Genomic DNA, 14,765 nt, shown 5'->3' on the forward strand with positions numbered 1-14,765 from the left:
GTGTGTCCCTGCATGTGCATGTCTGCCTATTCTCCTGTTAAAATCAGGATTTGATGGGGTGTTTGAGGCAATAATCTTCTAAATGTCTGCTTGAATGTTGGGTGTTTGTGAATTTGTCATCATTTTTGTGGTTGAGAAATTATAGGTGAGTGCAAGGGTGCATGTTTGGGTGTGTGAGCTGCACTGAGACAACAGGGAATACTTGTTGAAAAGGGAACTTGAGGCACACATCTCATAGGAAACTGAGCCTTTGTAGATGACAAGAAAATTGAGCAGGGTCATTTTTCGGCCACAGTGTTCATCTTATGTTGGAAGCTTCTAGAGAGACTCACAGAAGCAGGGATGTGTTCATTTCAAGTACAAGACAGCCCAAGACAAGGGAACAAACATTTAGTGATGGTTGGTATACATGACCTTTTCACAAATCACACTGTCTGGCCTGGGAACGCCTCTGTATCCCCTGGAAGAGCTGGAACTCTTGGCTAGGGAGAGGGACATCTGGAATACCCCTACACAAAATATTATTTAAGTGCTTTTACTTTAAAATGCTGTGTGTTATATAAGATGCATCCGAAAGGTCACATGTCCTATTTGAAAATGTTTTAGTCTGACTAAGTGTTTCAAATGAAAGTCTGTAGTACTGCTGCTAGCACTGATTTAGATATGTTTTAATGCCCACCAGATTGTATGGGTAAAAAGCAACCTCTTACATCAGTGTTGGAGGGGGAATAAAATGTGCTGTTTCTGTAAAAACATCTGTTATTTCATGTTTTATAGAAGTCTTACGGTAAAACAATCGTACTGACAAAAGTAGCTCATGTTAAAAATCAATCAAATAATATGTAAATATTACTTAGAAATGTCAGGATATAAAGTAAATAAAACCTAGTTAATTTCAACATTTTCAAATTAGATACTAACTTAGTCTAAGTACAATTTACTAGCAAAATTTGAGTACATTTTATACCTAAGGTTTAAAACTGGAAATTGTTACCGAGCTTTTTTTAAGTAAATGTCACTCCAAATTTTTTTCAGTGTACTAGTTCTGGCACCTCCAGGACCCGGACCCAGATTAGTGGAATACAATGGACAGATGAATCAATGCATGAAACAAGTCTAACACCCGGTCTCGCAATGTTAAAGAAAGACAAAAAAATTGATGGAACCAATCACTTGGTCTGTACCCCACCCTTCCACAAGTTTCAATATAATCGGCTCAATAGTTTTTGCATAAAATACAGCAATGAAAACCAAACCTCCTTGGCTGAGGTAATATGCTGAAAGGACTCAAAAAATACTGCAGTATTTGCTTTACCTCTGTTTTTATTGGATTTTCTTACCTGAATGTGGATAACTTCTCACCTCTGGTCGACTGGACTCACTCTTCGTACATTATATCTGGCACAGCAGTGAAGTCACACAAACTGTCACCAAATCAGCATTAGAGACAATTAAGTTCACACAAAATTATGTATTTAAAAGAGGGAACACTGAGTCCACACCACAAACATGGACGTTCACATGCTTAGAAACATAGATCTTCATGTTCCTAAACACGCTGACATGCTCACACACACACACTCTTCTTCTTCACTGACTTTTGAGCAGGTCTTTGTGCATTTCATCTCCTCCAGTTCTTGGTGTCCTCACATAAATCCTCTCTGCTGTTATGAAACCGAACTTTGTTGGAGGTCTTAAATTCTTCTGAGCTGAAATTTGTGGTATTGAGATGTAAAGCTGTCAAACAGAAAGCTGACATGTTTTTCTTCAAACGACTCTGTTCGTGTACACAGCACCATAAACTACTGCGCAATTATATTTTGTGGGTTTCAGCTTGGAAGAAACAACACTTCAATATGCTGGGACTTTTAAAGCAGGTAGTTATTCCTCTGATGATGCAATATTTTGCATGAAAAGACTCAATTGACGTCAGATGGAGGGTCCTGTGGGGTTTGCTGGGAGAGTTTGCTTTTCACTCAATGCAGCAGGAAAGTGTGTCAGAACAACACTATGTGGTAAATCACCAGGCTTCCTTGGTCAGGGGGTTGCATGCTTTTCGGAGTGGGTCGACAGGACTAACTGCTGTTTTGACTAAATTTCATTAGTTGCAAAGATCCTATTAGACGTGACCTCATTGCACAGAGAGCTGCGCGTATGTTTTGGAATCTCACGTAGAGGCTAATAAACTTCCTTTATCATCCTTGCGAAAACAAAAGCAAACCTTTCTGTTGCCAGGAGTACGGCTGAGGGTGTAAGACACCTCAGACACCAGGAACAAGCCATCAGACAAACACACACTCAAAAGAAAACAACTGTTGGCCTCAAAGTTTGTAGCATCTTCCATTATTTAGGACAACAGCTTGTGAGCTTCATTCATCCATCATTTAACCTCCACAGAAACCCAACATAAACAGGGAAACATGCTTCAAGCAGAGACTAACGCTAACAGCCAACCATACCACCAACAAACAGCCCAGATAGACCAGTGGATTATGCTGCAGCAGCAGTTAGCTGTGCCAAGGAGGTTGTGTTTCCACCTATGTCTGTTTGATTGTTGTGAGGATTCCGCAAAAACTACCACACTAATTTTAACCAAACATGGTGGAGGCATGTGGCCTGCTCCCTGGAAGAATTCAATTTTGGTGCAGATGTGGATTAAGGTGTGAATCCAGGAACCATTTACCACACTATTTAACTTGGCGAAATATGGTTTTAGCCTATAGGTGGAGGAATGTTGGTTGGTTGAAGGTGCGGATCCTAGAATTTGTTTTCACTTTCTTCAACATTGCAACATAAAAAAAGGCGGACTGAAAACAATACTGCTGGTGGTGCATTGTGGATCATGGTGAGGTTAAAGGTTCAGCTTGTGACCTACTCTACAAACTCAGAAAATAATAGGAGACATGGGAATTTCTGTATCTCGCAGTTTATCAAAAGCACATGGTATTCACGAACAGTGCAGTTGTCTGTTGGCTCCAGTGGGAATCGAACCCCTCACCTCATTGTGATTTGCTCTACTTTCTGCTGGACCAGGATAGATAGATAAATACTTTATTGATCCTGGGGGAAATTTAGGCGTAGGACAGAATGAGAACCAGAGCAGGAACCAGGCAGATACAGTTGTTTATCATCCCACAGCTGCAAGTGTCTCTGTGGGTCACTGTGACGTCAAGAGAATCCGAAGCTGATTGGCCCGATGAGGCTGTGGTTACAGAACCTGCCATTGGTGGATTGAGTTAACATACACACTTAAGATTTCATTTCACTTCCTATATTGGAATTAATTAATGACAATTGACATTTATAATTTTTTTAAATAAACCTATAATATAAATAATGGGTGGTGCTGGGCATTAGATGTATCTCAACAACATCTATGTGTTTGTGATCTTATGAGGACTGTACATACTTTTCTAAACTACCTGATTTGCATGTTTTTATTTATATATTTTTTGTTGGTTGTGTAAAATGTAAAGGATGTTCCTGGAGCCTGACTTTACTCAGCTTTACTGAATAGATTGATGATCTTTATGAAACACGAAGGTCACCATGTATTGTGACATGTCTGTTGTGTTCTAGTGATAAAGAGATGGTGTTTATTTTCAGCAGGTTTTATCTAAATCAGCCAAGGTTTTTGCTGTGAGGAAACTAAATTTTCCACCTGCCTTGAGACACTGAGCTGTAAATCCATAAGTAAGCGTGTAACCAAGAAGGCAAACACACCAGACTTCTACCCATGTTCTTGTACATTGTAGGTTTTACAGGTATACCTGCCAGGTATGTTGAACTATAAATACCAGCAGCTATACCCTGTTCCCTCCCTGCTTACATCATGCTCCAGGTCGTAGAGGACACAGCCAGACTCACCTCTAACATCTCTGAGAGTCGGCAGAAAATATTTCAGACGCGTCCTGACATTAACATCAGTTTTGTTTTGCAGCTGGTCTTTACAAAGTCTGGTAGCCGTAAACATGCTCACCACGAAAGTTACCGGAGGCTTCATGTCAAAGAGGGTGTTAGTGTTTTCAACTTTGATGAGAAGATGAAGCAAAACTATTCTTCTGACCACCAAAAGAAAAGAAAAACGTAAAACTAGAATGCCGCTGCATTTATTACATACCTCTGCCAAACAGTCCCCTTAAATCCAATCATGCTGCACAAAGGCACTAATGGAAATTAGACAAGACATCATGAGATATAACGTTTAAAAACATGATTTGTGAGGCCACCATTACCTTAAACTATGAACTTTGACCCCCCTAAATCTAACTAGTTACTCAGTGAGTCTAAATGAACATTCTTACCAAATTTAAAAGGATTCTCCCAAGCGGTTCTTAAAATAAGGCGTTCATAAAATGGATTATAATCCAAGTAAACGTTTGTACCAAATTTGACAGTTTTCCCTTGAAGTGTTGCTGAGATTTATCGTCCAAAAAGACCAAAATATATTTCCACTTAAGGAACAAATCCACAGCTGATCTACAAAAGTAGTTTTCACAAGAGCAACATTTATTAAAAAGGTTTTTGTTCTCATGAACACTGGACATCAGATGTACACAATATACAAATGGTGCATTTTGTAGCAAATATACTTTCTATAGAGACAGCAGCAGCAGAATTGGCATGTACAAAAATACACATATGAATTTCTTACACAACACAACATACCAAAGGAACAAGATAATATATTTATATATATTTATATATATATATTTCTATATCATAAATATGCAGAGCTATACATGTTGGACACAATTCACTGTAATGGAGAGAGGAATTAAAATATTAATAATACAGGATTAAAGTACATTTTGACACCATTTAAAATGGCAACACTTCACATGACAATGACCTTATTCCAGAGTGTTGTTCTGTGGAAAAGTTCAGTTCATAGTAATACTTGGAGAATACTGCATAATCTACAGGTTTGTATCTACACAGTTTGCAGTAATACACAGGGAAATAAGGTCATTAATTGTAAAGTGTCACACCAGAAATCAACACTGCAACATCATCATATTATTATGAACAAACATACAACAGCTACAGGGACTGTTTGTGCATTCAACACACACACAAACACACACGCAGGCCGTATCCTTCACGTTCCTGTGAGACTAACAGGGTTTCTCGGTGAAACTATTGAAGTGCAATGAAAGCAAGAATTAAAGAGATTTTTCCCTCAGTGGCACAAGTTTTCTCACATTCCTGCTCAGGACAGGCCGACAATGATCACGTCATACTCAGCAGACTTTCACACAAGCACACACACACACACACACACACACCGACAGTTTTTATTCTTCCTCCCCCACCCTCCCCTCCTCTCGCAGGTGACAGAGACATGAACCAGAGCTGCAGAGGACAACACTGTGTGGTGTGCGCCTGGAAAATCAGCTCATACGAATAAATACCAGCCCCACTGATTTCACTGACTCAGATGTATAAACACTCCACAAGAAAGAAACAGAAACTCAACAGATGCAATCGGTCATTAAAGGTGGAATTGCTATTTAAAATACTCTGAGATATATTGTGTTTTTAAGGTACAAGTATGTACAGTGGGAGACATCTGTGTTTTCCTCCTCTAGCACTGCAGGAAACATCACGGGTGTTGTGGAAAGAACTAAAAACCAGGTCCACAGTGTTTGCATCAGATCATCTTGACCTTATTGTCATTATTGTACAGAGCAGCAGTAAATAACAGTTGTGCTTTTGCAGCCTCTAAAACATCTGTCACCTCTGGTTGTGTCCTTGACGTCATTCTTTTTACATGAGAACTTTATTCACCACACGTATGCCAATGTACATCATTGATTTCTCACTTCTTTTTTTGCAGGAATGAAATAAGACTTCCTCAATCTTTCATTTTCGCCGCTTCCCTCATTATTTCACATTCTGAAGGTAAAGCAAGGACACACAGTCAGAGAACACATGTTTTTCAGAGGGCTGTAACTTAACCTGTACTGACAGTACAGTTACTGATGTTTAGGAATCTAGATGTTCAGTTAATTGTTTCTTACAAATTGGGCATCAATACTCAATAAATACATTTTTGAGGATCTTCAATGTAACATCACTGTAAAAAACATGAAAGAATGTTAGGGATTATAACTAACAAAACTTTCATTGTACTTTTGCCAGATGTTTGTTATAATATACAGATTATTCCCATTAAGAGACTCACTGATGCAGGAGGAGCATCTCTGCCTTTTATGATTTTGAACCTTGGATGTACCATTGCAGTAAACTGCCTTTTTGTTGCACCGGGTTAACTCCTGCTGCCAGGTGGAGTATATGGAAGAATATAATCACATTAATAATGACAACAGTTTTATAAATTCAATCTCTCATACACAGTTTGTCTGTACAATGTTCTTATTTACACGTATGACTCTTCTGCGAAAAAAAGCTGCTCGAAGTCGTCCACTCGCGGGTCGCTGCATCGCCTGCTCTGCCACTCCCTCTTCCCCTGCACTATAGCCAGTGCCACCTCCTGACTCCTCCGCAAGCAGGCATCTGCACTCTCCTGATCCTGCGAGGAAAAGTAGTCCCGTACAGTCTGGGTGGCGGAGGGAGACAGGCAGAAGCGAGGCTCAGCATGGTTGGGCTCTACGTCTGTTACTCTAAGGCCGGCATCCTGGGCCTGACCCTTAGAGATTCGAGGTCTGTTCAGGCTGAGGCTGGAGGATGGGTGAGAGGAGTTTGCAGTGACCTTGGTGGGCTCAGACGCTCGGCGGGGGAGGGTCTTCCCTCTGTGTCCCTCCATGGCCGGAGTTAGAGAGTGAGACTTTTGCCTCTGGAGGACCAGAGTGGTGCTGCTTTGTCCATAGAAAACACCCTGCGGGGGCTGAACACACTCGTTTCCAGCCAGTTTCTGTGTGGCCTCACTTCCTATGGGGGGTTTGGGGTTGTTATTAGAGGCTGGGATCGGGGGTCTGTGGGTACAGGTCTGGTCATGGAGCTGCCTCAGCTCTTTGACCGTCAGGGGCTTCTCAGTCCCCTTGTAGAAAGGCGAGCGACTGTGCTGCAGTTGCTGCAGAGCCTGCTGGTAGGACGGAGGGCTGCTTGATCTCCGCTGGCAGCTTCGGTTCACTCCCGCCGCCTCCTGGGCACCGACGGAGCAGCCATGACTGGTTGGGTTGGTTTTCCCATTTACCACAGGCAAGTCCTCGTCTGTGTGCCCGTTATCAGACTGCTTAAGTGACAGGCGGCGGTCCCTCTTGAGCCATGTGTTAGGGTGGAGGCCGTGGGGGTGGGAGGTGGTCCGGATGGGCTGGGTGGGCTGTGGACATAGAGGCATGGCTTCCCTCTGAGGGGGGGAGTCCCTGGGTGACAGCATGGGCCGCCCAGGATAGAGAGGGGAGAGAGGAAGAGGCTCAGCCAATGGAATCACCCCATTGGTGGCGTAGTCAGTAGAATACTGCGAGAAGGCGGAGTCTAAAGAGCTGAGGGAGGAGCCGGTGGGTGAGGTTGCAGGTGACGACAGACTGGAACAGCTGGCGTCCAGTCGCAACGGAGGTGGAGCTGTGTGCTTCACCTTCCTCCAGCCTCCGTTCTGGACTTTGGCTCCTCCCTTCTCACGTCCATCCTCCCCCTCCTCCTTCAGCTGCAGCCCGTTCAGCCCCTGCTCCAGGAACACCTCATCCACCCCCTGCTCCTGCTCCCCTTCCATGGCGGCATCGTAGCTCGCCTTCCTTACAGGCAGACAATCAGCGTGAGCCATCAAAGTGCATGATGGCGGCGTGCTCGCCAGGGCCAAGGCGGGCTCCGAACTTCTCCTCAGCCTCCTGGGACCCTGCGACACGCCATTGGCCTGGCGGGTGCGAGGCTGTCGAACTGCAGGGCTGAACCTCCTGGGTCTGGCCAGCGGGGGGAGCTGCAGCAGGAGGTCGCTCTCGGGGTCAGGGTCAGGGTCGCAGTCACTGAGGGTAATAACGGAGTCGCGGCTGCGGCTGTCCGGCTTGTCCTTGTCACGGAGCGGCAGCTGCTCTTGGAAGGGGGACTCAGGGTCATCGTTCAGCTCGTTCTCCAGACTGTCGTAGGACGAGTCGTTCATCTGGAAGGACGACGCATCTGGAAAGAGAAGAAAGGAAGATGGAGGGAGGAAGATGAAGAGGGAAGAGGAGAAAGAGAATGTTATTATACTTCTAAACAATAAACCAACAAAAATCTAGATATTTTCATACAAAACTTTACACAAAACTCAATCATTTACCAAACAATAAGTCTTTAATATTGTGTTCACGTAATAGTAATGTAGCCTTTTGATCATAAAGCTTTTACAAACATTCCCTTTCAAGTGAAATTCTTTACACTTTACAAAGGAACTGCTGCAGCTTCAACTACCAAATTTAGTTTCTTCCTAAAAACCTTATCCACCAAGCTGAAACACTGAGAGCAGTATCTTGACCCGCGAGCTGAACGAACAAAGTCACGGTTCACCGCTGGAGCCGGAGGGAACAGAGGACAAAGCGCCGTCCTGCTGTGAGCTCCTTGACCTCGCGTGGTTATTTATAGAGCCCGGGAAGAAAAGTTGGCGCTATTTATGAATGCGGAGATTCAATGGCGTGTTAATCGACACCTGTGACCCTGGCAATCACTGAAATTACAGCAGGTCAATCTGCTGACCCCAATCAACAGGCCTGAAAGAGCCTCGGCCATTCAGTCGCACACACGCAAACACATCCACACAAGGTTAGACAGTCAATGTCAAACCAGCTTGTGATAACTTCTTAGTGTGTGTGTAGCACACTGAAGCATTGTTGGTGAACTTTGAGAAAACAATTCAAGGTTCTGTTGCCACACACACACACACATTTTATATAGTATTTATTTCAGAGTGTATTATGTATTATATCGCTTTACATAAGAAAGAACTTCATTGTACAGGACTGTATATAAACGCTTTGAATCTTGAGTTTAGATTTCATTGTTGGACACAAACTATTCTTGTCATGTCACCGACTCAGCCCTTCTCAGCCTCTTATCTCCACAAATGTATAAAACCGTTGAATTTAAAATGTCATTGTTGGATTTATTTGCTGATATAAACACGGTGGAGTTTTGTATTTCATTTCAGTGGTTTCATCAAAGAAAGTCTAAATTAATCAAAATCCACAGACTTGGCCTCTATCTTCAAAACAACTCTGTCAAACTCCGTCAAATCTTTTGCTTCACACTCAGCTTGATCCCCTCTGTGCTCTCGTCCTGCCCTGTTCTCTTTATTCTCTCACCTGATCCGTGGTCACTGCTGCTGCTCTTCTGGCTGAAGCTTCTGAACAGCGAGGTGATGTCTTCTCCCAGGACGCTGCTGCAGTTGTCTATGAGGAACCGGACCAGCTCGCACACCTGCAGGAGGAAACAACACACGGTTACAGCGTGAACCCTTTTACCTTTCATTCTTTTTGCTTCGCTGCAGTTGCTGACTGTTCATTTTCATTGTTGCACATTTGGACGAAGGCGCAATTCTGTTTATGCAGAGGTTTATTCGTTGAAGCAGCTCCTTTGGGGAGGATGCAAAATGTTCTGCAGTAATTCAGCGAACATGCAGTTTCCAAGTGTTTTTGTCAGCATGAATTCAAACTCACACATTTTCTGAGTGGAACGCATGAAACACACACTCGCACACACTCACACAGACACACACATGCGCCTAATTGAACACAAACACATACAAACCACCTCCTGAACATTTGAACATTGATTAAACTTGACATATTGTTGTGCTGAAACAAACGTGTGGCTGCTGTTACTGTAGCTGCAGCCTGATTCACTTTGTGACCCTGTGACCTAAATAATTATGTGGTTTGAAGAGTTTTTGTCCGTGTTCCATATTTTCACTCTCGAGAAAAGTCTGTGTTCATTTGTTTGCTGCTGAAATCGACGTTCCAACGCCTACACAAGAATTTGCATTCCGACAAAACATCCTGATAATAACACATGACGTCATGTGTTGGCTTTTATTGGCTGGGAACGGCAGAGTTGGAGATTAGTGCAGTAACGTTTCTTTTAATGTCTTCTAAGATAATAATCATCATCATATTTAGAGGCAGCTGACCCAGATCTCAGCTCCGATGGGAACAACACATTTTGCAGAAGCTTCCAATACGTTTGAGTTATTGCTTCAACCAGCTCTGTTTCGCAACACGCTGACAGTGACTGTGCTTTACGGGAATTATCAGCTCAGTCTAAACAGAAGAAAAATTTACCAAACACATGACGTCCTGTGAAACGAACAGCCGGAGAACGCCGGAGGGACTGAGAGACACTGGAAAGTTTCCATTAGAACCCGCCTGCTGTGTTTATAAATGAGTTGTTTTTCTCTGTCACCATTCGGCCTCTGCGACACCATGACACTATGGAAAACACGGTGGAGACAAACAGACTTTAGGGCCTCTCACTGTTTGTTTGTGGGCCAGATGTCTGTGTCTGTGTCTGTGTGTGTGTGTGTGTGTGTGTGTGTGTGTGTGTGTGTGTGTGTGTGTGTGTGTGTGTGTGTGTGTGTGTGTGTGTGTGTGTGTGTGTGTGTGTGTGTGTGTATGTGTGGTATCCACATGCAGTTAATGAGTCAGAGGAAGAGACTGGTTTGGTTAAACACTGCACACTCCGGCTGCAGTCATTTTGCACATTTAGTTATCAGAGGTGTTTCAAGGGACTTTGAACCATTCTAGTCTTTAACCAAACTTTAAAAATTATGAAGCTTTTGGAAGAAAGCTGAGCCGTTTTCTCACATTAACTCGGGTCAGACGCATTCACAACAACAGGAAAATGTCAGAAACAGTCAAGTGATGGGTGGTGTCTGGGTAGAGCCGCAGGAGGCAGGACATAACGTATATATTACGCCTTAGAAATCATTGTTTTACAGCACATCCACACCTGCGTCGGCCCTCATCGCCAAAAGCTCTTGGGGTTCTTCTTGCTGTGGATTCACGTAATAAACCGTTCTCAAGAGCCCCCTTTCAGCTCAAGGCCCCCAGGCAACACCCCTGAAAGTTAGAAAAGTTGTCTTAAAAGACGGTGAAATGTCTACTGCATTTCGAATAATAATCAACCTGTCTCTTGATAAGATTGAGATTTTTCAGCGGTGCAATAAAATATAATATTTTTTTTATGAGAGCTGCATTTTCAGAGTTATATAACGTAATGAGGTCCACGGTTAATTCATGCTGGCAATCGAGAAATGTTAATCTCTTCTAGTTGTAACCAGAGAGCAGATGCAACATTGTCCTCCTCGTTTTATCTCCTCTGAAAGTGCACCACTTGCCCTAATGACTGTATGAAAGCCCGGAGGCAACACTTTTCTTTGGATTATGGGTAATTCTCAGCTATCTCTGCTATCCATAACCTGCCGTTACACAACAACAGTGTGTCCCCCACAAGCGCTGCATGTGAACTTTTGTGACACATGCAGTAGAAACGTGACATCAAAATACTTTTAGCAAAGAAAGTACTGTAAGAGACATTTTTTAATCGGTATCTGTCTACATTCACTCATATGGAGCTAAAAACAGCAGCTAAAGCAAATACAAAAAAACCTGCAAAATAAGATGAAAACCTGCAGATTTGTTGTCGTCATTTGAAGCCAGAGAGAAAAATGGACATGACTATACATAACCAACTTTGGGAAAAATTGATTGACATGTATTTAAATCTTTGTGAGTCCATGTCCCCTCTGAAAACATGGAGGAGGCATGGCTCCTGACCTATACTGCAGCCAGCCACCAGGGGGGCGATCAAGATGATTCTGCTTCACTTTTGGGGAGCTGTCATGTCGTCCATCTTTACATCCAGTCTGATCAAAATAATTAAAAGAAAGTTTTCTCCCTAAACACATCTTCCTAATTGTACTGTTTTCACTACTTTCATCTTCACTGTCTTCCTCTCTCCGGTTTTCCTTTCTACTTCCCTCTCTTGATTTGTTCTCTTCTCACCTGTCACTCTCCCTTTCATTCTGTCCTTCCTGCCCTCTTTCAAACACTCGTTCAGCATTCCTCACTGTCAGTCAGAGAGCGCCGCTACGTGATACCGAGCATAGTTAGAGAGAAGCCTGTAGGCATCCAGAGTGTCCATCCATCAGCAGCCTGTTCCGAGCTGCTTCTTTTTCTTCAACTCTCTTTCACCTCTTCACAAAAAAAGGTCAATTAAAACTGAATGCTGAAAAATATTAGTTTGTAATATGAACGCAGGTGTAGAACGGACTTTCTGCAATGACTGCAACACTACATTAATCCTGCAGCAGGACACCGCGAGCGTGTACACAATCTGCACATGTGCGTGGGTGCATTAGCAGATGTTACAGCTGTGTGTTAGTAGGTCATTTCTGAGTATTTCTAAGGTCATCAGTCAACACACACACACACACACACACACACACACACACACACACACACACACACACACACACACACACACACACACACACACACACGCGGAAAAAGTCCACCTATCTGCCTTTCCTCCCTCACAAGATACTGCACTGCAGAAAAGTCACTGTAATTTAAAACAAAGCAGAAGAAAGCAAAAAAAAATTCCTTCACATTTTAAGAGCAAGCTCAAAAGAAAAACAACTTTCCTCTGAATGATATGTCTCCCTGTCTCCATCTTAAGTGGTACAAACACCAAAGCTGCTTTTACCTCGGGAGCTCCTAAACAGCTACAGCCAGAAACATTAAAATTATACGCTGCATGGACGTAGGAGGGACACAGAGGCTCAACTGAATTGGCTGAAACTGAGCATTCACATGTCTCCAGACGAGGTTGGGAACTGGCCATTACACGGCCAGGGGCCCGCACGCACGTTTAAATTAGCCCCTGGTCCCGACCGCAGGGGGGGGAAATGTTGAAATCTCACTTTGTTATTTTTTTAAAGCTTTTTTTTTGCCAAGAAAAAGAGTGTCTGTGCTCAGATGGCCTCACAAACCAGCAGTGTGTGAGAGGGAAAGTGTTATCAGGGGAGTATTTGTGAAGGAGATATTTAGGTATTTGTGGGTGTTGAGGCTACTTGTACTGACAAGTGTGTGTGTGTGTGTGTGTGTGTGTGTGTGTGTGTGTGTGTGTGTGTGTGTGTGTGTGTGTGTGTGTGTGTGTGTGTGTGTAGAAAGAAACTGAGCGGTACTTCAGCAGCAACACAATTTACTGCTAAAACACATACTTGTCCTCTGTAGGAAATTCTTTGCATATTTTTTTCTCAATGTGCACACACACACATACACGCATGCATAAACACACACACGTGCAAACACACGTACACACGCACTCTTTTGAAAAGGTAAGCAAACCAGCCACCCACTGAGACTGTGTGTAACTCAGTAACTGTTACTTTCCAAAGAGACCAAGAATCCAAAAGCATAGTGCTCCAAGTCTCAGTGACTACATGATGGGCTGTGGTGGGTGAGGGGGCCCTGTGGGCTGCGGCAGCTTCAGCTTCTGCTGCGGACTTAAGTCATTTCAGGTTAGTCTGGCTGCCCATGAGGGCGAAGGTTATGGAGAAAGAGTGAGCATCAATAACTTCACCAAAATCCAATTAAGGGGATTTTAGCCCCAGAAACTGATTTACTACAAGAAGATCTCTAAAAACTATGAAATACTACAGCTGTGAGGTTGAGGGTCACAAACACTGACTGTATCTAAAGATGGACGATGTGTCCCCACTTCCAGAGATGAATTTTGGGATGGAGCCACAGCATTGAGGTCCTGGCAATACCTGCACCGCGTACCAATCATGAGTCAGTCTCAGTGGTCAATCGTGCCATTTCGTCCTGTCACGATGAAATGACAAGATTTCATTTCAACCCTAACCCTTATTTAATCAAATAACTAATTAAAACCAAACTTGTCCAAACCATGAACACGTGTGATAAGAATGATCTAAACTGACAGAAACGTGGAGGAAGCAGGGTCGTTATGTCGTTCATCTTTATATACAGTCTATATCCCTCTGGTCATGAGCTGGAGATTTCGAATACAAGAAAAGTCAGTTATAGGTAACTAGCTCGACATCCAGAGGGAGTTTGTAGTAAATCTGCTGCAAAAGGAACCAGTTTTACTATACAAATCAAACAGGTAGGAGGACAGACCCAGAACACGCTGAAGAGACTACATATCTCATCTGGCCTGGTAACGCCTGGGAACCCGCAGGAGGAAGTGGAAAGCGTTTCTGGAGGGAGGGACGTCTGCTCTACCTCTTTTACCTGTTGCCTCCAGAAACCTACTCCAGGAGAGCAGCAGAGAATGAATGAAGGGAACGGTTGGAATAACTGCAGCCGATATATTTCTGATATGCTCTCTGTAACAACATGTTACAAACATCTCAAATGTATTTCTCTTAAACAGTTTGACAGATGTTTTAAAGGGGACATAGCATGCCCATTTTACCACAAGTTGATATGGTTCCTTGGGGTCTTAATGAAATGTCTGTAACATACTTTGGTCAAAATACCACAAGGATCATTTAAAACAGCACCCTTTTTACCCTGTCTAAATTCATGTCTATGAAGACCACCATTTACCCCCGAACCCCGACATTCAACGGGTACAACAACAAGCGGAGAAAGCGGGGGGGGGAGGTGGGGGGGGGGGCCAAGACCATGTAGGGAGACTTCCAGTGCCTTGTTACGACACAAAACCCAGGAAGCTCAATCGAGTCGGTCAAGCATGACGTTTCTGACTTAGAGGAACCATAACAAAACGTGCGAGTGGTTTTTTCCCAGAGTTTTGGGGTTGGTAGACATGCCAGATACCCACATTAACCTGTAGAAGCACTA

General features: G+C 43.4%; 1 protein-coding gene across 2 annotated transcripts in view; it reads right to left on the reverse strand.

Annotated features, from left to right (window-relative positions):
* Positions 1–4,488: 4,488 nt before the first annotated feature.
* Positions 4,489–14,765, reverse strand: part of LOC117755053 (rho GTPase-activating protein 20-like) — a 56,518-nt gene continuing 46,241 nt past the window's right edge. The window contains exons 14-15 of one of the 2 annotated variants that reach the window (XM_034574546.1): positions 9,237–9,351; positions 4,489–8,076 (exon numbers count right to left, since the gene is read on the reverse strand). In XM_034574546.1, the coding sequence (XP_034430437.1) occupies positions 6,383–8,076; positions 9,237–9,351 (1,809 nt within the window). In that variant the 3' untranslated portion in view covers positions 4,489–6,382. The remainder of the gene's footprint in view (positions 8,077–9,236; positions 9,352–14,765) is intronic. The other variant, XM_034574547.1, reaches the window with a different exon arrangement.

The sequence above is a fragment of the Hippoglossus hippoglossus genome, chromosome 21 (genome assembly GCF_009819705.1).
Source record: "Hippoglossus hippoglossus isolate fHipHip1 chromosome 21, fHipHip1.pri, whole genome shotgun sequence".
Lineage (NCBI taxonomy): Eukaryota > Metazoa > Chordata > Actinopteri > Pleuronectiformes > Pleuronectidae > Hippoglossus > Hippoglossus hippoglossus.